Source organism: Lepus europaeus, chromosome 23, assembly GCF_033115175.1.
Source record: "Lepus europaeus isolate LE1 chromosome 23, mLepTim1.pri, whole genome shotgun sequence".
NCBI classification, from domain to species: Eukaryota; Metazoa; Chordata; class Mammalia; order Lagomorpha; family Leporidae; genus Lepus; species Lepus europaeus.
The window spans coordinates 2,421,578-2,447,253 of NC_084849.1; the positions used below are offsets into that span (position 1 = coordinate 2,421,578).

The 25,676-nt window shown below is 61.6% G+C and overlaps 1 protein-coding gene across 2 annotated transcripts in view; it reads right to left on the reverse strand.

Annotated features, from left to right (window-relative positions):
* GLT1D1 (glycosyltransferase 1 domain containing 1) overlaps nt 1-25,676 on the reverse strand; it is a 58,631-nt gene continuing 32,955 nt past the window's right edge. The window contains exons 7-12 of one of the 2 annotated variants that reach the window (XM_062182301.1): nt 24,815-24,913; nt 24,433-24,482; nt 18,038-18,081; nt 16,850-16,970; nt 11,926-12,024; nt 1-518 (exon numbers count right to left, since the gene is read on the reverse strand). In XM_062182301.1, the coding sequence (XP_062038285.1) occupies nt 357-518; nt 11,926-12,024; nt 16,850-16,970; nt 18,038-18,081; nt 24,433-24,482; nt 24,815-24,913 (575 nt within the window). In that variant the 3' untranslated portion in view covers nt 1-356. The remainder of the gene's footprint in view (nt 519-11,925; nt 12,025-16,849; nt 16,971-18,037; nt 18,082-24,432; nt 24,483-24,814; nt 24,914-25,676) is intronic. The other variant, XM_062182302.1, reaches the window with a different exon arrangement.

Consider the following 25,676-nt stretch of genomic DNA (forward strand, 5'->3'; position numbering starts at 1 on the left):
TTTGCTTTTTGAACTGGCAATGATGGGCGTCTCCTTCCCTCTCAGAACCCGGCACAGCCGGTCTACACTGGGACGGCCTGAGAATGAGCCTCTTGTCCACACAACAGTCTTCGCGGTTCATCTACCCCCCACACACACACACCCCTTTCCCTCTGGGTTCAGCCAGCTGGCGCACCTGCACCAGGTCTGGGCAGCGGGCACCATGGGTGGAATCCAAGCAGAGAGCTCTGGGGTGGGCATGGCATCCCGGGGACTCCGTGAGTGGCAGGAGACGGGCTTGGCGTGGACTGGCCTGGCGCCGGCCGCCCGGGCTGCCCAGGCGTCTGGGGGCCGGTGACGGGAGCAGGGCTTCATCCTCAGTCCTCGCTGCCCCCCTTCAGCTTCCCGACGAGGTTGCGGTACACGTCTCGCTCCACCTGCCATGAGTGACTGAGCCGCACGTACTCCTTCCCGTTGGCCACGAGTTCCCTTTCCAGTGTGGGATCACGGATCAGTCTCTTGGCCAACTGAACAAACTCCTGCAAATAAAGGAGGTGCAAAAGCAGCCGACGGTGGTGACTGGGGAAGAGGATTTTGCAAACGCATCCAAAAGCCGCCGCCCCTGGGGCTCCTGGCTCCTGGCCTTGCCCCGTCCGCCTCCCTGACCCTGGAGAAGATGGCTTTGAGGAAGAATGGGAGTTAACACAGCATCGGGACTCGGTGAGAAATGACACTTACGTGTGCTACCTACACACATAAACACACATGCACACACATGTACACATACACGTGCTGGCACACAGACGGGTGATGCACCCATACACACACGAACACATGCACGCACGCTCACGAGTGGGTACATACACACATGTGCATAACACACATGCACACACATGAGCGCATCTGTACAGACATGCGCGCTCACACACACGCGTGCTGGGGTGAACATCCGTGATGAGGAGCCACCGCGCGGCCCTCCCTGCCATTCCGCAGACCCACAGAGCCTGCTGCCACATTTCTGTGTGGTTTCTCGGGAGCCACACCTTCTTCCTGGTCTCTGAGTGCCCCCCAACATGTGAGCTGGGCCTCACCCCAGAATCTGGGCCCCACACACTGCACCACAGCACCCACTTCCGGCCCACTGCTGCGCTGATGGGCGGCATCTGGCCGCCATGGGAGACCTGGGTTCAAATGCTGCTGCACAACGTGGCCTAGCTGGGAGGATCCAGGAGAGCCGTCTCCCGTCCTGGCACCCCACCAGCGGGCACCGCATGCCCCCGCCTCCCCCAGCTCCTGCGGCCGGGCTCCAGACCGTATATCTGCGTGAGCTCATTGCTTAGTGACGCTCACAGGCACAGTGCAGTTGCGAGCACGCTCCGGCTGGCTGGTTTCTGATACCAAGACCCTTCCTGATTAGCAAAACAGGAGAGGTTTTGGCTGTAGAGGAGAATTCGAGGAGAGGCGGGGGCACGGATATTCGTGGCATTTGTGCCTACACCCCAGCAGCGCTGCGGAACCGGGAGGCCCGGGTGCAGGTCAGACTCCTCCCTCGCTGGGCGTGGTCTGCGGTCAATTTCTCAGCCTCTCTGAGCCCCAGTTCCTTCCTGTGAACGGTGATGGCCTGTGCCCGCGGCGGGCTGAGATGAACCGAGTGCCTGCAAATGACGACTTGGGGCAGAGCCGGCCGGCCCACGGCTGTCCACTCTACCGCTGTGGTTCCCCCTCAGCCACGGGAGCCCCACGAAGGCAGCAGTGCCCAAGGCCCACACTGGGAGCCGCCCCGCACCCCCAGAGCGACCGTAACTGAAGGTCGGACACCTTTATAGCCAGCGACAGGAGCACCAGTGCCACGACCGAGTAGAATTATCGTTCTGTGTATCGTGCGCACACCTTACAGTGAAACCGTGTCTTCCACACTACACAGGCAACACGCCAGCTCCCGCCTCTCCGCAGAGCGACATCCCCACGAGAAGTCCCGGGCCTGGCTTTGCAACGCTGGTCGGCGCCAGGGCTTATGTGGCACAGGGAGCGCAGCTGAGAGCCAAGCCCCTGCTCGTCACTTGTACGGAACACGCAGCTGTGTCACACAAAACCCCAGCCACGGGACCTGGGGGACACCCAGCGGGAGGGCTTTGTGAAAACATCGATTTGAAAGGCAGAGTGACAGAGAGAGAGGGAGACAGGGAGAGACGTCCATCCGCTGGGTCACTCCCCAAATGGCCAGGTCAAAGCTGAGCCAGGTCTCCACGCCTTCCCAGGCGCCTTAGCAGGGAGCTGGAAGTGGAGCAGCTGGGCCCAGCGCTGGCGCTCCCACGTGGGATGCCGGTGTCGCAGGCGGCGGCTTCACCGGCCGTGCCACCACGCCGGCCCCTGTTGGGCGCTTCCTATAGATCCAAGCTGACGGCGGCGCTGACGCTGGGGCCCTGCGCTGTTGTGCCAGCGACTGTCTCCATGGCAGGGCCGGGGTCTAAGAAGAGGACTCTGGGAGAGGCTGCTGCCTTCGCCCCTGGTGCTGGCCAGGTTGTGCGGCACGCTTGCTCCCACCTCGGGCAGGGCCGAGACGCTCACAGAGCCAGAGATGCACCCTGACACACGGCCCCAGGCTCGTCCGCGTGTGGACAGGCAACATGGCATCAGACACCATTAAGAATGACGCAGCCCGAGTCCAGCGAGAGTCCCGTGAGACAGGCGCAGATGGGTCCTTCTCCTTCTGGCCACAGCCCCACGGCGTCCAGAGCCAGCTCTGAGTGAAACGTGCACTGGTGGAGGCGAGGGTCCCCAAGGACCTTGAACTACACAACGATCGACTCGGGAAATCACTCACAGATCAGATCACACGGCTGTAAAGGGCGCACAGACGAGAACAAAGAAAAGAAGAACCAAGCACCCAAGCTCGTCTCTTAAGAAAAAAACTCTTGGGGCTGGCGCTGTGGCATAAAGGGTAAAGCTGCCCCCTGCATATGGGCACCAGTTCAAGTCCCAGCCGCTCCACTTCTGATCCAGCTCTCTGCTGTGGCCTGGGAAAGCAGAGAAGATGGCCCAAGTCCTTGGATCCCTGTACCTGCGTGGGAGACCCGAAAGAAGCTCCTGGCTCCTGGCTTTGGATCTGCACAGCTACGGCCATTGTGGCCAACTGGGGAGTGAACCATCGGATGGAAGACCTCTCTCTCCCTCCCTCTCTCCCTCCCTCCCTCCCTCTTTCTCTCTCTCTCTCTCTGCCTCTCCTTTTCTCTGTAACTCATTCAAATAAACAAAGCTTAAAAAAAATTCTCTCCCTTACAGTCTAGACACTGCTCGAGGTTGGCCCAGGAAGCCCCACCCCTGCCCTGCAAGGGCCCAGCAGGTGGAGGTAGACGCAGGCCTAGGTGTGGCATGGTGATTCCTGTCATTGATTTAAAATTTCAGCCTAAATTCTGGATATCTGTGCACAAGTGCTCCTCCTCAATACGAGCAAGCAGTTCAAGCTTCAGGCCCAGCAAGCGAACCAGACCGGCTCCGAGGCCACGGAGGCGCACGCCTGGCGTGGGCGACCCCTTTGCGAAGCCCCGACGTGAGTGCGCAACAGTAGGGATTTGACCGCAGTGGGAACTGTTCAGCCGGCAGCCGGGCGGCCTCAGAGGGCTCCTCCTTCCCAGGCTGTGGCACCTGCTGGTGGGAAGCTCTCCCGCCGAAGCCTTTCCAGCTGAGGCTTTGCCAGGGCCGCGGGGGAGGAAGTGAGGCCGCGTGTATGACTTCACAGGTCGGCCGCAGGGACCCATGTCACGGGCACTCTCGGGGTGCTGCCACCTCACAGCCGGGGAGCGCACATCCGGGAGCCATGGCCGCCCCTGGGGCTCTGCAGGGCCATGCGGGGCTGCCATGTGGGAAACGCCCGCTCTGGGTGCACCACAGGACGAGAGGCCTCCGCAGGGGTCAGGTCCCATCTTCCCGTCAATCACGTGAGACCTCTGGGTGCCTGGCTTCGGACATGGATTACCGGAAGCGGCCTCCGGCTGATTGACGGGAGACAGTGACGCGGTCTCCTGAGACTGGCAGACGCTGCTGTGGTGCCGGCTCTGGCTCTGGCGGGGCCCCTGGAGTTGCTTAAGGCTTCGGTTCTCAAACCCGGCTGTAAGAGTCTCTCCCGGGGCTTGTGACACGCACACGTATGACACACGCCCACTCCCAAAGCCCAGTCCCCAGAGTGGTGGGGGGCCGTGGAGGGGTCGGGCATGCGTGTTCTCCACATCACCCCAGGTGAGTCTGGGGTCACCAGCTCTAAGCCCGCGTGCCTGCCTGGTTTGCCAAGATTACTGAACTACAGCATAGATTTTGTTTACTTATTCTTTTCAGTTTAGTTGACAGGCAGAGACACAGAGGGATCCTCCGTCCACTGTTTCACTCTCCAAACGTCCACCACAGCCAGACTGGGCCAGGCTGAAGCCAGGAGCCTGGAACTGCATCTGGGTCTCTAACATGAGTGACAGGGGCCTACGCCAACACCTGCGGGCCCCCAGGTGTGCACTAACAGGAAGCTGGAACTGGAAGTGGAGCCAGGACTCTGCTGCGGGTGCAGGTGCTCCGAGCCGCACCAGACGCCCGCCCTGAATAGACGTATCTTGTTGGAAACTGCGAGTTTGTGTCTAAAATGAAGACACCTGCCTGTCCTGCCCTGACACACGACACCACCGGGGGTCACATCTCCAGGGATCTGCAGACCGTGGCCACTCGGCCCAAGGTGTGTGCGTGTGCGTGTGCGTGCATGTGTGTGCCTGTACATGTGTGCATGTGTGTGCATGTGCGTGTACGTGTGTGTGCATGTGTATGTGTGTGCACATGTGTGTCTGTATGTGTGTGCGCGTGCGCGTATGCGTGCATGTGTGTGCGTGTGTATGTGTGTGCACTCATGCATGTGCCTGTACGCGTGTGTACGCGTGTGTATGTGTGTGCATGTATGTGTGCACGTGTGTGCATGTGTGCGTGTGTGTGTGTGTCTACGCAGCCACAACAGCGCCCCGACCATCGGCACACGTCCTTGGCTCTCCCTGTGACTCCGAGGGACAGGCGGAAGTTCTCGGGATGGTCGACACAGAGTGTCCACCGGGCTCTCAGGTCCCAGCCGCAGTACTCGGCTCGGGAGGGCTGGTGCCGCGCCTCCTCCACACCCGGGGCTCACTGAAACACCCACAGCAGCTGTGCTGGTCGCTGAGCAGGAGACACCACCCGGGTGGGTCCGGCAGTCGCCGCAGCAGAGCAGCCCCGTCCTTGCCGAACGCTGCTGCAGAGCCGGAGAAGACGCTGGGGCGAGGGAGGCCGCCCTTGCCGGAGTGGCGGCAGCTGGGTGTGGGCAGGGCCTCCCCAGGCTGGGGGGCGGGGGTCTGAGCCTGACCACCAGGACATCTGCATGGGCCCCGTGGCTCACAGCGACCCAGGGAGGGCCCAGCCCTGAGACCCAGAGACCCACGGGAGGCACGGGTGTGCACCAAAGCCGAGGAAGCATTCGGCGAGAGCAGAGCCGAGGGCGTCTGCCGTGCTCCTGACCGGGTGGAGGCGACGGCTGCACACCATGCAAGGTGCGCGTCAATGCTTCTCACGGGGAGGCCGGTCCTGGGCCAAGAGCCCGGCGGGGTGGTCCAGCTGGGACCCCGGGCATCGGCCAGTGCGTGCTAAACACACACCCCACGTGTGGGACCATGCCTGGCAATCTGGGTCCGGGGTTTGCTAACGTGGTGCCCGGGCACTTGACGAGGGAACAGGCGGTGGCAGGGGACGCCAGAAGCCTGGGCGAGCAGGTGCATTTTCTCCTAGGCACAGGGGAAGCTGCTGGGCCAAGGTCAGACAGGCCACGAGAGGCCGAGGTGGACAGACAGTGAGCAGGGCTCGGCAAGCACCAGTCCAGGAGGCGTGCAAGGCTGCGTGTGCACGTGCCTGGGACAGACAGAGGACGGGAGGTCACAGGCAGGTGACCAAACAGCACCCGGGCTTTTGCCCCTGTCTGCCATCACCCCGGAAGCCACAGCCGCCTGCTCGAATTCTGCACGGCCATCACCTTCTGTGCTCTGAATTCCGGGGCGCACCGACGACAGCCACAGAGCTGACCCACGGAGCAGCTCTGGTTCGCTGGGGCCTGAGCCACGGCTGGGACCAGCACTGTGTCCTTGCAGCCTGTATGGAGGGGCTGCCCTGCGAATGTGCCTGCGAGCCCAGGGCAGGGACCGCGGAGGGAGGACAGGAGGGGGCTCCCCCCGTGCTCACTGTGGGGCACGCCTGGCCACTGCCCAGAGGCAAAGCCCCCAACGGGAGGGGCGGGTGCTCAGCCAGGCCTGGCGGGGGCTGCTGGGCCACACTGACGGACACTCGCGGGTGTGGAAGGAAGCAGGAGCGCCGTGTCCCAGCCTCAGGGGGGGGGTCCGGGCTCGCAGGGGAGGAAAGCACCTTCCTGTCTTTCGATGTTTTCAGAGACCCTCAGAGACATGCAGGATAAGCAGGACCCTTCGGCCGGGTCCCCGCGCCTGCGGGAGCCTGGGACACAGCCCCTGGATCCCTGGGAGGCCCAGAGAGGGGCGTCCCTCTGCTTTCCTGACCACGAGCCCCACCTGCTGGCTCAGGCCTGTGGCAGCCTCGCGTCCCCGAGCCTGGGCTCCCTGGACTCACCTCCCACCTCCCCAGGGCAGCCACGGCAGGACCCACAGGAGGACACAGAAGGACCACTGGGGAGGGCCGTGCCCACACAGGTGCCACCCCTGCTCCCAGAGCCAGCGAAGGAGGGAAGGACGGAGGGAGGGAGGGAGGGAGGGAGGGGGGAGGAGAGGCAGCCTCGCTGACCCGAGCGTATGACCTGCCCCCTGGACCACAGCCACGGCCTGCTGAGGGCACCATGGTTACTGGGCCAGGTGCCCAGCCACAGAGGGGGACCTGGGACCTACCCCCCAGGGCTGTGGGCAGAGGCTGTCGCCAGCCATCCTGCCCGAGGACCCCCCCGGACGTCACCCTGACTGCACATTCGTCCTTGACGTCTCCCTGATCTCAAGGTAAACATTAAGCCCGAGACCTTCAGCTTTCTAAAGCCATTGAAGTGTGTCTGGGGCAATGTGGACGTGTGCATCCACGTCTCCCACTGTGCCCTGTGTGGACCTCTTGCAGGGAACAAGTGCCCCCACACTGCAGAGCTGAAGGTGAGACGGTGTGGGGACTGCGTAGCACCACGCACTTCCTCCCACAGACGCCGCGGCACGGCTGGGTACACCCACACTTCACTGCCGGTACATTGCCATCAACGGGGACCAAGGAGCCTGGACGCCCCCAGCACACGCAAACAAAGGGTTTCGATCCGAGGTTGGCCAGATCCGTGGGTGCACAGAATTCGTGCATAGTGGTGGCCAGCTTTGCCTTGATAAACATTTTTTAAAAGATTTATTTATTTATTTGAGAAACAGACTTACAGACAGTAAGAGGGAGAGACAGAGAGGTCTTCCATCTGCTTGTTCACTCCCTAAGTGGCTGCAACAGCCGGAGCTGCGCCGATCTGAAGCCAGGAGCCAGGAGCTTCTTCCAGGACTCCCACATGGGTGCAGGGGCCCAAGGACTTGGGCCATCTTCCACTGCTTTCCCAGGCCATACGGAGAGCTGAATCAGAAGTAGAGCAGCTGGGGCTCAAACCGGCGCCCATGTGGGATGCAGGCACTGCCGGCGGCGGCCTGTATTCAACTCCGTGGCCTTCCCTGAAGTCGCCTCATTGGGGTGGGGGCCGTGGGTCTCCACTGAGAGCTCCGCCTCCTGGAACCATGGTATCGCTGTACCACGGTGTTGCTGTGCCACAGTGTTGCTGTGCCATGGTGTCGCTGTGCCACAGTGTCACTGTACCACGGTGTCACTATGCCATGGTATCGCTGTACCACGGTGTTGCTGTGCCATGGTGTCGCTGTGCCATGGTGTCGCTGTACCATGGTATCACTGTACCATGGTGTCGCTGTGCCACGGTGTCGCTATGCCATGGTATTGCTGTACCACGGTGTCACTATGCCACGGTATCGCTGTACCACGGTGTTGCTGTGCCACAGTGTCGTTGTGCCATGGTATCGCTGTACCACGGTGTCGCTGTGCCACGGTGTCACTGTACCACGGTGTCGCTATGCCATGGTATCGCTGTACCACGGTGTCACTGTGCCACGGTGTCGCTGTACCACAGTGTCGGTATGCCATGGTATCGCTGTACCACGGTGTTGCTGTGCCACGGTATCACTGTGCCACGGTGTCACTATGCCATGGTATCACTGTACCACGGTGTCACTGTGCCATGGTGTCGCTGTGCCACGGTGTCGCTATGCCATGGTATCACTGTACCACGGTGTCGCTGTGCCACGGTGTCGCTATGCCATGGTATCACTGTACCACGGTGTCGCTGTGCCACGGTGTCGCTGTGCCATGGTGTCGCTGTGCCACGGTGTCGCTGTGCCATGGTGTCGCTGTGCCACGGTGTCGCTGTGCCATGGTGTTGCTGTGCCACGACTGTTTACAGCCCCTGCTGGGAACAACAGCTGGAGCGGAGCTGCTAACGCCATGCGCCCATCTGTGTGCGTGCGGCTGTGTAGGTGGGGCTCTGGTGTGCGCACTCCTCCCCAGGAAGGGAAAAGCCACTCCAATGCATGTTTGATGGCAAATGCAGAAGTAATTTTTAAAAATGTTTTTTTTTATTTGAAAGGCAGATTAGAGAGAGAGAGAGAGAGAGGGAGAGAGAATCTTCTATTTGCTGATTCACTCCCCAAGTGGCCACAATGGCCAGAGGCTGGATCAGGCCAAAGCCAGCAGCCAGGAGCCTCTTCTGGGTCTCCCATGTGGGTGCAGAGGTCCAAGCACTTGGGCCATCTTCCACTGCTTTCCCAGGCCACAGCAGAGAGCTGGATTGGAGTGGAGCACTGGGACACAAACTGGTGCCCACATGGGCTGCCGGTGTTGCAGGCAGTGGCTTGAGCAAGTAGGCCATTACACCTGCTCGTGGAGAAGTAATCTGGACAGCTCTGGCAACCACCGGGGCTCGTGTCCCCTGGGTTTCTCGGTCAGGATCGATACACCATCGCCCCTTACATACAGAAAGTGCCCACTTGATTTTAAAGCAGCAGACACCGCCCCATGCGAGGGGGGTCCTAGCGAGGCTGACGAGAGCAGAGGGGGCTGCGCCTCATCCGGGCTGCCCCAGGCTTTTGGGGTGAGGAGCAAGCGCAGCCTCTGCCCAGGACACCAGGACGCGAGGACCGTGCTGGACTTCAGGGCTCACAAGAAGCCAGGCAGCAGCAGAGATGGCATGAGCACGACCGAGACAGGGGGGCGGCTCCCAAACACCGGAAGGAACAGGCGCAGCTCCCTGCCGTCAGCGCGGCCGACCCGTGGCCGTCCCTGGTCCTGCCCGATGTATCCTTGGCTCAGACGTCAGAGTGCCCTGGCACCGAGCTACAAGGTGCATGCACGCTGCATTCCGGGGCGGGCGAGGGAGGAGGCAGTCACTCTGCCAGGAAGCACACAACATTCTCCGACCCCAAGCACGGCCGTGCTCGCTCCCCAGAGACTCGGAACACGGTGCAAAGCCGCAAAGCCGTCATTTGGAGCAAAGGCCCCGGCCCAGGGCACGGAGAGCTCATCACACTCTGGCCGCTGGGGCTGCCAGGAATCACGACAGGAAGCAGAGGCACCGGAACTGCATCGGCCTCTCCCGCACAGCAGAGCCCGACTCGGCTGCCCTCGGCCAGCCAGGCTGCCCAGGCGTCCAGCAGGTGCTGCTGACGCCAGACCTTCAACTGGACGTCCACGACGGGAATTTAGAGACGTATTTACTTGAAAGACAGAGATGGGAAAGAGAGAGAGAGAGAGAGAGAGAGAGAGAGAGAGAGAGAGAGAGAGAGAAGGGGGGGAGAGAGAGAGAAGGAGGAGGAAGAGGAGGAGAGAGATCTACTAGAAATTTTTTAACTGAAAATTTTCAAGTATTCTGAGTTACAGTAACCTCTTTCTACACTTCTCATTGCACCATGTTCCTTAATAAAAGTGGTTGTGAGTGGAGGTTGATTTTAAGTTCTAGTTATTTATTTGGAAGACAGAATGCCTGAGGGGTGAGAGGAAGAAAGACCTTCCACCCACTGGTTCACTCTCCAAATGCCCCAGCCTTCGAGGCTGGGCCAGGCGAAAGCCAGGAGCCTGGAGCTCCATCTGGGTTTGCCCTGCTGCCCCTGGGGTGCGCATCCGCAGGAGGTCGGCTGGGAAGCGGAGGTCGGACTCAGTCCCAAGCACTGTGCTGTGGGGCACAGGTGTGCCAAGTGGCCCCTAACCTGGCGCATCACAGTGCCCCCCTCAGAACCTGACTTTTCCAGCCAAGATCTGTGGGGCCGGTGCTGTGGCGTAGTGGGCTAAGCCTCCACCTGTGGTGCTGGCATCCCATATGGGCACCGGCTCGCATCCCGGCTGACCCACTTCTGATCCAGCTCCTTGCTAATGCCCCTCGGAAAGAAGCACAGGATGACCCAAGTGCTTGGGCCCCTGCACACATATGGGAGACCTGGAAGAAGCTCCTGGCTCCTGGCCTCGGATCAGTGCAGCTCTGGCCATTGTGGCCATTTGGGGAGTGAACCAGCAGACGGAAGACCTCTCTCTCTCTCTCTCTCTCTCTCTCTCTCTCTCTCTCCCTCACTCTGTAATTTTGCCTCTCAAATAAATAAATCTTTAAAAAAGCAAAAAGCTACGATCTGTGTTTGTTGCTACCTACCAAACATCATAGGCAGTATCCACGCCTTCCCCTTCCAAAACACCGGGAACCCACGGAGCCCTGACCATGAGCCTCGCACACTGCAGGTGCTACACAGCCACTCCCAGAGCCCCTCACGGCTCCGAGGCGGGAGCTCCCGTCAGCTCCCCCGTCCAGTGGGGAAAGCAGGGCTGAGAGATGCAGGCAGCTCAGCAGGGTGGCTCGCCCTGCGCAGGGGACCCAGGGCTTCAGACACAGGCCGACCCCAGACCCAGCACCCAATGGCGCAGCGGATGCTCCTGCGTATGCACAGGCACCCAGCCTCTCTGCACCTCCAGCTGGGGAGACCCACGGCGGTCCCAGTGAGATCGGCCACGCTGAAGGCCAGCAGATGTTCCACAGCTACACATTGGCACCTGATGAGCGCCCGCGCCCAGAAATCAGAACCCTGCTCACGCCCGCGGCGGGACTGCATCCTCTGACACCCGCTAGGTGTCGCGTGGTCACACAGCCCGGCAGCCGTCCCCGTGGTCACACAGCCCGGTAGCCGTCCCCGTGGTCACACAGCCCGGCAGCCGTCCCCGTGGTCACACAGCCGTCCCCGTGGTCACACAGCCCGGCAGCCGTCCCCGTGGTCACACAGCCGTCCCCGTGGTCACACAGCCGTCCCCGTGGTCACACAGCCGTCCCCGTGGTCACACAGCCCGGCAGCCGTCCCCGTGGTCACACAGCCCGGCAGCCGTCCCCGTGGTCACACAGCCGTCCCCGTGGTCACACAGCCGTCCCCGTGGTCACACAGCCCGGCAGCCGTCCCCGTGGTCACACAGCCGTCCCCGTGGTCACACAGCCGTCCCCATGGTCACACAGCCCGGCAGCCGTCCCCGTGGTCACACAGCCCGGCAGCCGTCCCCGTGGTCACACAGCCCAGTAGCCGTCCCCGTGGTCACACAGCCCGGCAGCCGTCCCCGTGGTCACACAGCCCGGCAGCCGTCCCCGTGGTCACACAGCCCGGCAGCCGTCCCCGTGGTCACAGAGCCCGGTAGCCGTCCCCGTAGTCACACAGCCCGGCAGCCGTCCCCGTGGTCACACAGCCCGGCAGCCGTCCCCGTGGTCACACAGCCCGGTAGCTGTCCCCGTGGTCATGGACACAGCCATGATGGACAGGACAGAAGATGGAACTCGACAGACGCGGTAACGCCATTCAGACAGGGTGCACGGCGGAGCTCGGTGCTCCTTACCTGAGGGTCCGAAAACAGCAGCCCCGTCACGCCGTGCTTCACCATGGCGGCGTTCCCGGGGATGTTCCTGGCCAGCACCGGGACTTCCAAATCCATGGCCTGCAGGAGACGGGAGCGGAGGCGGGGGAGGCGGTCACTCTGTGGGCCCCTGGGACAAGTCGAGCCTGGCAGCGGCAGTGCAGGCCCTGGCAGCCCCATCCCCGCGCTGCGTGCTCAGAGCAACCGAATTCTCATCGCTGCTTGGGGGGAGTTCAGAAAATCTACAGCACAAAATCTGATGTCACCACTGTGAGGTCACAAAGAAACCCCTCGTGCAGATGGCCACGGCCGCCTGGCGTGTGCACGGGTCTCGCCCAGCTCCCATTCCCTCTCCAGGGACTTCCTTCCAGCACAGGCACACACCGGGCACATCTGGCTGGCGGCACGCAGCAACGTGATCTAGGGTTCCCCTGACTCACAAAGGGTCTGGGGCCAGCACAGGACCCCCACCCCCTAGCAAAAGCTGGCAGGGAAGCCACCAAAGACTCCCTGGAACCACAGCGAGCAGAAGCGGTCCCACCTGCCCGGGAGGGTGGGGTTTCCCTGGCTCTCCTTCTACAGTCTGGGGAAGCCCAACCTGGAAAGGCGTAGCCTGGCCCAGCCCTTCCGAGAGGTCTGCTTCAGCCTCCTGCGGAGTTTCCTGCCGGGGCCAAGCCATGGCAGGTACCTCTACAACAGGCCACCCCAGCTTGGGTCCAGAGGACTGACTTGCAAATCAGCAGACCAACAATGTGACTTGTACAATATGCAAGCATATTGCAGGTGATTCTTTTTAGTGTTTACTTATTTGTATGTATTGAGAGAGAGAGAGAGAGAGAGAGAGGATGGATGGGTGGATGGATGGGAGGGTAGGTAGATGGCTGGACAGATAAATAGATAGACACATATTTTCCATCTGCTGGTTCACTCCCCAAATTCCCACAATAGCTGGGGCTGGAGCCTGGGACTCCATCCGGGTCTCCCACATTGAGTGGCAGGGACCAAAGCACTGTGCCTTCCCACGTGGTCTCCTGCTGCTCCACCATGGCGTCTTCCAGTGCACTTGGAGTCTGCGATCCAGGCCCCAGGCAACGGCTGAGGGATCCCAGAGGAGTGGCAAGGGAGCACCTGCCCTCCATGCTCCCCTGACTGCCTGGCTCCTGCTGCTCGGGGACCGAGGTCGTCTGCTCTGGCCCCTCAGCCAGCTGTGCGGGAAGCCATCTGCTTCCCCGGGCTGCCTGGAGGAGGCATCCCCGTCCCAGGAAGGCAGCGTCTTCACGAACAGGGCTGTCTCAGCAATGCATTGGCTCACAGAGCACCGCCGTGGGGCAAAGCTTGTGAGGCCGGGCACGGGGCTCACGCAGCCCTGTGCCGGACGGCAGGGGAGACACGCACGCCCACATTCAGAGCCGAGATGGAAACTGAGGACCTGGCACGAGATCCAGGGTTGGAAGCAAGCCAGGCCGAGCCCGATGTTCACACTGACCCCTCCCTACTCAGGCGGGAGGGACCCCCCACCAGACACCCTCAGGAGCCCGCGTGGGCGGCAGCCGGTCCAGCAGAGCTGACCCGCTGGCATCTCACTCCCACTGCGGAGCCGGCAAGCAGCTAAGGCTGTGGCGCCTCATCCGAGTCAGCAGCAGCCCAGCTGCACCGCGGCTGTCGAAGCTTCCCGGTGATTCTGACGCACGCCGCGGCTGACTGCCGCCCGCCTGGCCCTGCCTGCTGACGCTTGGCTTTGGTCCCAGCGGCCTGACGGGCGGCATCCGGCTGAGGGGTCACTGCTGCCGTGTGCTGATGCGCCTGCTCTGGATGTGGCCCTGGCGTCCACGCCCACACGTGGACCCTGCACCACTGGGGAAGGCTGCTCGGTGGGGACGGCGATGGCCTTGGGATACAATCCTTTGATGCAGAGCACAGCCTGGCACCTTGAAAAATCATCCACTTCCCAGGGGCCTGCGTGGTGGCGCAGTGGGTAAAGCCATGGCCTGCGCGGCCGGCAACCCTCCCATATGGGCGCCAGTTCTAGTCCCAGCTGCTCCTCTTCTGATCCAGCTCCCTGCTAAGGCCTGGGAAAGCAGGGGAAGATGGCTCAAGTGCCTGGGCCCCTGCACCCACGTGGGAGACCTGGAGGAAGCTCCTGGCTTCAGCCCGGTCCAGCACTGACCATTGTAGACATTGGGGAAGTGAACTAGCAGATAGAAGACCCGGCGCTCGCTCGCTCGCTCTGACTTCCAACATAAATAAATTCTCCAAAAAAAATTAACTGTTCCCTGCAGGTTCTCCCTCCCCCACCTCACACCTCCACACCTCAGTAAACACCAGCAGCAGCTTCCTCATTAGGGCAGCTCACAAAGCCCTTTGCTTTGCAAAGTGGGTGGAGCACAGCAGTCACACACACGCACACACACGTGCACACACGTATACACACGCGCACGCACCCACACAGCCCAGGTCGGAGTGGCACAGTCACCACTGTCTTTGGAAAGCCCTCTTGTAGTCCCCCAACCTCTAGGGCTGCAGGCCGGACTCTGAGGCCAACGGTCACCTCCTTCTTGCTCTCTGCTTCAACGCACAGCCTGCCTGACTCCCGGGCACTGAACACTTGGACTTGAAGAGCTGCGTGTGGCTGTGCACACACAGGAATGGGTGCTTGTGTGTTTGCACGTGTGTTTGCATGTGCATGCACGCACAGCATACAGAATGTGCGTGTGTTTGTGTCCATGCGCACCTGTGGGTGCACGTGTGTGTGCACAGGCATGTCTGAGTGAGTGTTTTAGGGTGGGGAGGGCACTCCGATAAGAAGACAGAAAAGAAAACTCACTCCCTGTTCTTTTAGTGCAATTAGTGCAGAACTAAATTCCAGCTCAAGCTAAAAGTGACAAAGCCGGGTCCATCTGCCGCCCACGCCTTTAGCTATTGGCTGATTTTTTTAGTCCATCAGCAAGAAACGCACTTTAGCAAATGGCATTTTCATCTGCATCCACGGGCCGAGTGGCTAATTCCGAAAGGCCAGAAGGCCACTTCCTTGCACGGTGATGTGAGTTTATCCAGGCCTCACGGCTCTGGTCGTCTGAATTGGTTCTAATGACACGCACCCTTGCCTGCCTCCCAAATCTGCTCCATTCCAAACCCTCTGCCCGAGTTATTCTGGAGTTTGCAGCAGGAACAGGGCACCAACATTGCAGCCGTCGGAACTGCCCACGGCTGGCTTCCTCGGCAGCAGCGGAGGTCTGAATGCGAACCATCCATGGTGGGAACACCGCGAGCGCCGTGGCCGGCATGCCCAGCCCCACACCTTCCCGCGAGCAGTGGGACAGGCGTGCGTCTGCCGCGGAGCGGCTCCAGCCCCGCTGCTTGTGTGTGTGAAGACGGCTCTCTGGCTTTATCTACCGCACCCTCCGGACCCTAAGTTTCCAAGGTTGCTTTTCATCCTGAATGCAGTACGTTCAGCGGGTATCCAAAGGAACAAATGCTGGTGATGAAACAACAGCCTGGGGCTGGTGCTGTGGCGTAGCGAGTAAAGCCACTATCTGCAGTGCCGGCATCCCACATGGGCATTGGTTCGAGTCCCAGCTGCTCCACTTCCGATCCAGCTCTCTGCCATGGCCTGGGAAAGCAGTCGAAGATGACCCTTGGGCCCCTGCACCCCTGGAAGAAGCTCCTGGCTCCTGGCTTGGATCAGTGCAGCTCTGGCCATTGCGGCCAATTGCAGCGTGAACCAGTGGATGGAAGACCTCTCTGTCTCTCTGCCTCTCCTTCTCTCTCTGTGTAACTCTTTCAAATAAATAAAATAAATCTTAAAAAAAAGAAAAGAAACAACAGCCTGGGTCGCAGCAGACACCGAATGAAGAGCCCCACGTGCCGAGCGGGAGCAGATGAGACCCCAGACAGAGGCCTGGGCAGACGGCCGACAGGTCAGCTTCTACAGCGGGCTGGATCCCACGCTCACCCACAAACACAGGCAGTGATCACGTGTGCACTGACCAATGTGTGTGCCACATCCACGTCTACGGGGTGCAACACACGTGCGGAGAGCCGGGGGTGATGACATGCGTGCAGCAGTCTGCGTGTGAAGCGCCCGAAAAAACCCAGTACCGAAAGCCAGAATGACAAGACAAGGGCCAGGGAGACCCTTCTGTGCTGGACACAGCTGGAATGGCCGCAGGAGGGAGTGGGGTGCAGTTAAGGTGGGCTGGTAACCGCCCGTCTCAGGAAAATCGGGCAGAGAGCAGAGACGGCTCAGGTGCGTGCGGCGCCGGGGCGGGGGTCCACTGTGTCTATTCACAGAGGAGCTGTGGCCAGGACTCCAGGGCACAGCCTTCCCACGCCACCTGCAGAGCGCAGGGACTGCAGGGGCAGGACGCTGGCTGTGCTGGGACGGGGCCACGCCCCCAGCAGCTGCTGTGGCTTCACAGGGCGAGCGCCAGGTGGAGAGATGATCCCGCCCCCCACCCCCACGTGCACATCTGTCTCCCAGGGCCCGGGGTGACAGAAAATGTAGAGGACAGAGTGGAGTCTCGCACACACTTCCATCTTGGACCCCTGCAGCCCCTCACAGCACCCAGCCTCCCGCCACAGACCTGGCAGCCAGAGCGGCAGCCTCTGAAGCCCGCAGGCATGGCCAGCCACAGAATAGCCAACCACGGAATAGCCAACCATGGAACAGCCAGCCACAGAACGGCCGGCCACGGAACAGCCAGCCACGGAACGGCCAGCCAGGGAAGAGAAACGACGCCCTCGGGGCCCAAGAGAGCCTGAAACTCGGTCCCTTCAACCCCAGAGGAAAAACCGCTCGGTGGGTTTTAGCTCTGAGAAGCGCCGAAGACATCAGCAGGAATGAGAAAAGCGTGGCGGGCGATGCTATGCCCCACTGCGGGCGCCAGGCGTGGGACTGTGGAATTACCTCGAGGATGGCGGCCGACATGCCTTCCGACACGGAGCTGTTCACCACGGCACAGCAGTTCCTCACCGCGGCGTGCAGCTCGTCCTGCGGCAGCTCCCGGGTCAGCCGCACGCCCGGCGCCCTGCAATGACACGGGGCAAGAAGGCGCGCTGGTGACAGCTGTGGAGCCACAGCCGGGTCCAAGGGGACGTGTGACCGACAAGGGCTCCAGGGGATCCCACACAGCCCTCCTGCAGGGACATGCACACGGCTCTGGAGCCATGAGAGACCCAGAGATCCGGCCCTGGCCCTCTCCCCATGCGGGGTTTTGAAGGTGACTTCCTTCTGGGAAGCCAACCTGGTTTCAGAACTGATGGAGATGGGGATGTGTGGAGAGCAACAGAAATCCCGCGGCAGAGACGCCCATGGGGTGACGCCAGGTCCCCAGCATGCGCGGCGGACACATGGCAGGGGTCCTGCCGCCTTCCACGGTGTCTCAGTGCCTCTCTTTGGTGTTGTTCCCCAGCCCCGCCCACCCAGGCCACCACACTCGTGGCTTTGAGAGTCACCTTTTAGGGAACGAGCTACACTGGTTCGGGCATGCAGTGGCCAGGGCCCTGAGTGTGGCCAGAGATCAGGGCAGTACTATCTGACCCCTCTGCTGTGGCACTGGCCCTCGCGGGCCTGACCTGAACTGGAGACCGATCCTTATGACCCACTTAAAACACAGAACTCGATGGATGGAGTCCCAGGCCACCTCATGTCAGGCGGGGGGCCACAGACCAGGAACAGAGGGCAGAGACAGGAGCCCAAGGCCCCCAGCCGACGTCCCAGATGGCTTCGGGTGGCAGGGAAACCTCAGTGTCAGCCTGGTACTGCTGGCTGAGGGGACCCACAGCCAATACCCTGAGGCTCCGCTGTGCAACCCCCAAGCCCCCACAATGTCAGGCAGTGGGCACAGTGGAAGTGACCTCAACTGGCGTCCGGGGCCATTCCCAGCCCACGAGGAAGGCCAGCGTCTCCCCAGTGCGTGTGGCGTGTCCGTTTCCTGTATGGTGGGGGAGTGACGGAGCCCGGCGGGCGTGGGGTCTGTGGGACCGGAGTCAGAGCTGGGAGCGGCACCGGGGACTGCACAGGCAGGGACGGGCGTGGCCTACCAGGTGCCCGGTGCCCTCTTCTGCGTAACCCCTGTGGGCTTCCCGCCCTCACCTCTGCACGGCGGCTTTCACTTCCTGGGTGAACACGGGGTCGACCTGGGAGGAGACGAAGACAAACCTGAGCAAAGGCACGGGATGAGTCTGTCTCCGGCACACGGCAGGCACGGGCCTCAGAGCCGGTTCCGTGGCACGGGAAGGCCCCGCAGCCAGCCCAGACGGTGACTGCCATAAAGAGCAGGAACCGAGTGGCAGCTGCCTGTCACTTCCACAGGGGACACCTGCCGGGCCCCCGCTGCGGGGCTCAGGGCCCTTCAGCAACCCTGGTCTTGACTCACGGGGCGCTGATGGTGAGCAGGACTGGTGACCTGCATGCCTTTGTCCACACTGCGGGTGGATTTGGCCACAAAAGCCTCCAGTGCCATGGGGGCCAGCGCAGACCCCAGACAAGGGGCTGGGTGCAGTTACAGCAGGGAGCCGTCCCCAACCCCACAGCCCATCACCGATGAGGGAGCAAACCTGGAGCATTGACCCGCACGGGGAAGCGTGTGCGACCGTGTGCCCAAATCAGGTAATTCTTGAGAGGAGGAGAGGGGAGGGAGGAGTGGGGAGGGGAGGGATGGAGAGGGAGAGGCAAACCCATGGAGATCAGAGGTAGACGCATGGTCCAGGGAGCTACTGGGGTCTCCTGGAAGGGGGGACAGGCAGTGGCTGCCTCAGGACCCAGCAGCCCCTGGGGGCCCAGGACACTTCCTGGAAGTGGACAGAGACGAGGGCTGCACACCTTGGGACTACATGAGACAGGGAACTGCCCGGCATTCGAATTCTGCCTCAACTTTCTTAAAAGCCACATGTGATCTTTGGTCACTCACTGCCAGCTGTCTCCGAATCCGATTTCACCCCTCCCTCACCTCTGGAGGGGATCTGTGCTCGGGAGCAGGGCCTGGCTGTGGTCCCAGTGCCTCCCTGGAGACAGGTGCACGTCGTTGAATTAATGCAAAGATTAGCAGCAACGCTGTGTCTCGTGTGTCCCATCATCAGCTTCTGCTCCTTGAAGACAAGCCACGTGCCCTTAAGCAGAGGCGCGTGGAGGTGGAGGTGGAGGTGGGCGGGAAGTAGCAGAGACGGACAGGGGAGGCCCCTGGAGACGGCGCCAGGGTCAACTCCCGGGCAGGACAGAGGACGCCCCTGGAGACGGCGCCAGGGTCAACTCCCGGGCAGGACAGAGGACGCCTCTGGAGACGGTGCCAGGGTCAACTCCTGGGCAGCACTCGGAGCCCCTGACCTGGTAGCTGTGTGCGGGCCTCGGTCTGGAGCTGGGGAGGAAGACGAGCACCTTAACACCAGCAGCAGACGAAACCCAAGAACAAGCGCCGCAGTCGCACCGCCACTGCAAACGCAGCTACAGCCGGACTCAGGTACAGGCGATCCCAGCGACGCCGCCACACTCGGACGTCCCAGGATTGACAGCGCCCAAGAGTGACCGCCCGGCTGCAGACGGGAGCGCTGGAAACCTCGCCGTCACTCGGTCTGCACTCGCGACTCAGCAGGAACTGCCGCTCTGCTGCGTCCCCTCTCCGAGCCGGCGACAGACGCAGCCAAGGTGTGCGTGTGCACACCCGGTTCAGACTGGGACAAAGCAGACCACGATTCGCCCCTCAAAATCCCCCTACTGGTGTCATCAGCGAAGGTAACAATTTTAAAATAACTGAAAGATAATGATCAAATCCGGGCACCTGTAAGATAACATTCCAGACTTCTTCAAAGCCTGGCGGCTGAGAGCGTGAACGCATTTCACTGCTGCGGCGTCCACAGCCTCTCCTGTGGCTCCTGCTGGGCCAGGGGAAGCAGGCTCAATTTCTGTTCTCATTCACACTTCACCAGTAGGCAGCCAGATGGGATGCCCAACTGGTTTGAAGAGATGAGGACGTCCCAGCCGCCAACGTCCCAGCCGCCTGCAATGCTAACACGGTGCAGCCCTCCAGGGGCTTCATACGTGTGTGTCTTCATACGGAGACGTCTCCTACGTGTGTGTCCATCTGCCGGAACACCTGAGGTTCAGCCCGAGGCCTTGACAAGGTCAAGGTTATAGAATCTCTGGTCTAGCCCTCATCAACTTCGGATGCATAAAGAAATCTGGAGTTCTTTCTAGAAAGTTCTTTAAGGATGAAACTCTTATCAGTCACTTGCTGTGCCAAAGCTCCAGCAGGTCCTTTCCAGACAAGCCTGTCACCGTCACCCCCTTTCCCACGAGGACCCCGAAACACACAAGTTGTGCAACTGCACCAGGACCAAGCAGGGAGAACCTTACGGACCGGGACTCATATTCTGGGCTCCGACTCTGGAGCCCGAGCCCTTCACCCCGCTCTGCCACCTCTGGTCTCCGCCGAAGCGTTTCGTCACAGTTAACTACTTAGGGAAAGATAATTTGTCAAAGAAAAAATCAGATTTTCTGTGGGACACCTGTCCCCCTCACTGAAATTGACTGAAGGTACAAGAGACTCTCGAGCTGGAACTACAGACCTCGAGTTTCCCAGGCTTCACTTCACAGCCGCTCGCTGTCAAATCCTTTAGTGCAGCCAAGTGGAACGAAACATAAGAGAAAGGAAAGAAGGAGGGTGGGTATTTCCATTTAATGGAATCCCATGTTATCAAAGTTTAAAAAGCCAGAGCGTTGCAAGCAGACAAGAAAGCGCTCGTTTCTTCCTTCCAAGCTTATTTATTTTCTAGCAAAATACATCGCTCCAACTCCCGGGCTGAAGGGAAGCCACTTTGGATAGAAGAAGTGATCGTGGAAGTCATGACGCCGTCACACTCCAAGCAGGTGTTCACACCGCAGACCCTACAAAGACCCCAGAAGGACGCACCCACACAAGATGCTCCTGCGGCTAGAACCGTGTGCTGCCCAGAGACAGCCGAGCCAGTGCGCACAGGAACCACAGCCAAGCTCCAGCATCCTGCAGCCGCCCAGCTCCGTGTGGGTCAAAGCAGGAGGGAGGCGGGTGTCGGTGCCAGCGGAGCCGTCACCTGGCACTCACATGCTGCTGCCCGCCACGGCAAGCCCCGGCCAGCCTGCACACGGGGAAACTGAGGCACAGAGCAGTTCAGGAGGCCGGCTCCGGGGTCCATGCCACGCGTGTGGCTGCTCCGCTGTGCCGCCCTGCACAGCAGGTGATGTGGCTTGGAGCGGGGGTGTGCGGTCACTCTGAATCACGACACCAACTCCGTGTGGGGCCAAGACCCGGCTTCTTTCAAACATCTTGCTACAAATGGCCACAGAAACAAGCACACGGATGTCATCTCAGAGCCCAAACACAGCACCGTCACTCAGGCAGTGCACGGACACCGCCCACTGCTCAGGGAACGATCGGCAGAACAAACGCTAACCAAAGAACACGGTGCTTAGCTTCAGAGAAGGCCCTGACGCCCGTGGGAACCGCCTCTGGACGGGACCAAGGTCACGGTGCAGCCAAGGTCTGTGTGGCCGCACCCCAGCCCCCGCCCCAGGACAGGCCCCACGAAGGCAGGACCACGTCTGTCCTATGCACAGGGACATGTCCACATGCCTAAAACACAGTGGCACCCAAATCCTCCTGGGAGGAACGAACAAGGAGGAGACACAGGTAGACAATCTGGCTCGATCCAAGAAGGAAGATCAAGGTACAGAAACGTCACAGATGTCCATCCACCACGATACACGCGTGATCCGAGACACGGTCGGTGTAGAGACAGAGATACAGGAAGTAATCAGAAAACACAAGCTTCTCTGACCTCGGCCAAGCATCAGGGCTGAGGCCCTAGAGGTCTCGACAAATGCGGGGACCCTCCGGCGCTCACCCTGCGCGGCGGCCCCTGCTCTGAGGAAGATCCGCCTCTGCAGCTCTGAGCCCCATGGGCTCCCAGGGAAGCCGTCTGCCCGGGGGAGGGGGTCCTGCGTCTGCCTAGCCAGCACCTGTCGCTGGGCACACTGCATGTGTTTGGTCCAGCTTACAAATGGGCAGGACAGGGCCCCTGGGGACAGTGGAGGCCATGACACTCCCCAGGGCAGGCCACCCGTGCTCACCATGAGCTGCTGGGCCTCGTGCCACCCCCAGCCACCCTGCTCCCTGCTCCTGGAGTGCCAGAGCCTGGTCACGGCAGCGCTGGGGCAGAACCACTTAGGAAGCTGTCCTTCAAGAATTTAAAGAGCTGGGGGCCGGCGCTGTGGCACAGGGGTAAAGCCGCCGCCTGCAGTGCCGGCATCCCAAATGGACGCAGGTTGGAGTCCTGGCTGCTCCTCTTCTGATCCAGCTCTCTGCTGTGGCCTGGGAAAGCAGTGGAAGATGGCCCCAGTCCTCGGGCCCCTGCACCTGTGTGGGAGACCTGGAAGAAGTTCCTGGCTCCGGATCGGCACAGCTCCAGGCTGGCTGTGTCTCCTGGCTCTGGATCGGCGCAGCTCCAGGCTGGCTGTGTCTCCTGGCTCTGGATCGGCGCAGCTCCAGGCTGGCTGTGTCTCCTGGCTCTGGATCGGCGCAGCTCCAGGCTGTCTGTGTGTCTCCTGGCTCGGGATCGGCCCGGCTCCAGGCTGGCTGTGTCTCCTGGCTCGGGATCGGCCCGGCTCCAGGCTGGCTGTGTCTCCTGGCTCCGGATCGGCGCGGCTCCAGGCTGGCTGTGTCTCCTGGCTCGGGATCGGCCCGGCTCCAGGCTGGCTGTGTCTCCTGGCTCCGGATCGGCACAGCTCCAGGCTGGCTGTGTGTCTCCTGGCTTGGGATCGGCACAGCTCCAGGCTGTCTGTGTGTCTCCTGGCTCCGGATCGGCGCAGCTCCAGGCTAGCTGTGTCTCCTGGCTCCGGATCGGCACAGCTCCAGGCTGGCTGTGTCTCCTGGCTCTGGATCGGCACAGCTCCAGGCTGTCTGTGTCTCCTGGCTCCGGATCGGCACAGCTCCAGGCTGTCTGTGTGTCTCCTGGCTCGGGATCGGCCCGGCTCCAGGCTGGCTGTGTCTCCACGGCTGCCAGCAGCCTGCAGGTTCCTGAAGAGCTCGCAACAGAGAAAATCTCACAGATCAGGCCGAGCTCAGCCCGGCGTTTGTGTTCTTCTCCGCAAGGTGCTCCTGTGGTCCTCCTTCTGCCACGCATACGAACGCTTCGTGAACTCGCAAACCCCAGCTGCTCGTGCGGAAGCTGTCACGGCTTGTGCTCTGCACGGTGGCCCCCGGGAGCCTCTGTGAAGTCAGTCCCCCTTCAAAGCCAGGATCACAGGCTACGGACAGAACGCGACCATGAAAATAGCGCCGGCGAGAGAAAACCAGATCTTCAGACTGCCGGGTAGCACTGCCGCCAGCCGCTGGTTTCTCAAACAACCGTGTCACTTAAACAAAGAGAATTCAAAGAACTACTAATAGCGGTTTTGCCTCTACAGACCCCAGCGTTAATTAGCTCATCAAGGACTCTGTCTTTATCTTCAAGAGACTGGCACGTGATGTGCGGCACACGCGCACGAGACGGTGTATTGGCTGTGTGTGTAGGTGTGTGTGCCCACGTGGGCAATGCATGCACACATGTGGACGTGTGTTGTACGTGTGCAGGTATGTATGTGTGCACACGTGTGGGTGCATCAGTTCACGTAACGGCGTGTGTGCGTGCAGAAGTGTGTGTTCGTGAATGTGTGGCACGCCAGCACGTACACTTTTGTATGAGTGAATGTACACCTGTGAGGCTGTGTGCACGTATGTGAGGGCGTGTACTTTTACATGCACATGCATGTGAGTGCATGGACATGGATGTGAGCGTGTGTGCACTGTACACATGTGTGGTTATGCATGTGAGTGCATTGTGTCACTGCATGTGCACGTGTCTGAGCAAGCACTGCACGTGTGTGATTGCGCATACACTGTGCACACGTCAGTGCACATACATCTGTGTGCGGTCTGAGGGGCGATTCGCTGTCCTCATGGACCAGAACCCAAGACCAGCACACAGGAAGCACGCAAAACAAGCAGAGTGGGAGGGGCGCTCGCAGGCCACGTGACTGTGCAGCCCCTCTGGCCGTGGGCAACCGCTCCTGCTGGGCGGGGCCTCTGCCCAGCGCCACTGATCACGTGACTGCGCGGCCCATCTGATGACCACGTGACTGTGCAACCCATCTGGTGACCACGTGACTGTGCAGCCTATGGAGGCCTGGGCGCAGCACCGCAGACCACGTGACTGTGCAGCCTAGCCGCAGACCACGTGACTGCGCGGCGTCTCCCGGTGAGGCGCAGGCGCGAGTGTGGCCACAGGGCGGGCCGGTCCTTGAGCACGGAGCGGCCGTCACGTGGCCGGCCGCCCGCCCACCGCCCACAGCATCTGGTCCTCGTGGCCGCCCTCCTCAGGCGCCGGGCGGGCGAGGGCCTGGGGCCTGGTGGTGACGTCATGGCGGCGGACGACGTCATGGCCTCGCGGGCAGGACACGGCGCGGGCTCGCCTACTCACCTCGGGGCCCACGATGAGGAAGAACACGCTCGGGTCCTCCCGGTGCCACTCTGGGGAGGAAGGAGAACGCGAGGCCTCGGTCAGGGCTGCCCACGCGTCCGCCCCGCGTGCACGGCGCCGTCCCGCCCACCACGTGGGGAGGCCGCGCGCTCAGGCTTGCAGCGCTCCCACGGCGCGGCCACACGCGCGCTGCTCGGCGGCTCCACGTCCCCAACTCAGGACGGATTCTAGAATATTCCACAGAGCGTGCCCGGCGCAAGCGGTGGCGCGGACACACCAGGCGAAGGGGCCCGCGTGACCGTTTTCACGGAGATGCTTCCGCCCCGAACTCTGCCCCGCGCGGGCCCGAGCGCCGCGGGGAGCCCGTGACCGGAGGACGTACCTGAAAAGGCGTCCACCAAGTACAGGGGGTCCTTGACTCGCCGAAGCCCACAGATGAGCAGGAACACGCGCAGGCCGTCAGCACTCCGGTGTATGTCTGCAACACAGGCGGCCGGGCGTCGGGGCGGGCTCGGACCCCGGCCGGGGCCCAGCAGGGGCCCTCGCCGCTGCACCCGGGGTCCTCGCTCTGAAGCCACTCCCGTCCCGGGCGGGGACCTGCGCTCTGCTGGCCGGCATCGCCTCTGCTGCCCTGAGCGGAGGAGGCCGGGGTCCGACAAACTAGGAGCCAGAGGGCCGGGAAAACGTGGCGCCCCAGCTAGGGAGAATATCCCTTGGGTCCTTCTTAGAGAGAGCGAGAGAGAGAGAGAATCCGACAGGGCTCCCCTCTGCTGGTCCACTCCCCAAATGCCTGCGACAACCGGGCCTGGGCCAGGCTGACGTCAGGAGCCGGGAGCTCCACCAGGAGCCTGCTGCCTCCCGGGGGGTGCACCGCCGGAAGCTCAAATAGGAAGCGGAGCTGGGACTCGAACCCAGCGCTCTGATGCAAAGTGTGGGTGTCCGTGCAGGCCCACGCCACTGTGCCAAACGCTGGCCCCCCCGTGTCTAAAGTGCTCAGCACCAACACGCTCAGTTGTGGGTGAGAATCCTGACCTAGGAGACCCCAGCGGAGGCAGGGTGGCCCTGGATTCTGTGCCCCATGCCTTTCATCTTCGGGGTCGGCTGCCAGCGACGGGACGTGGGAGGCTGACTTAGGACGCTGACCGAGAGGGGGCGGGGTGGAGGGGCTGAACGCCGCCTGGGGCCTGGGTCGCTGACTTAGGATGCTGACCGAGATGGGGTGGGGTGGAGGGCTGAACGCTGCC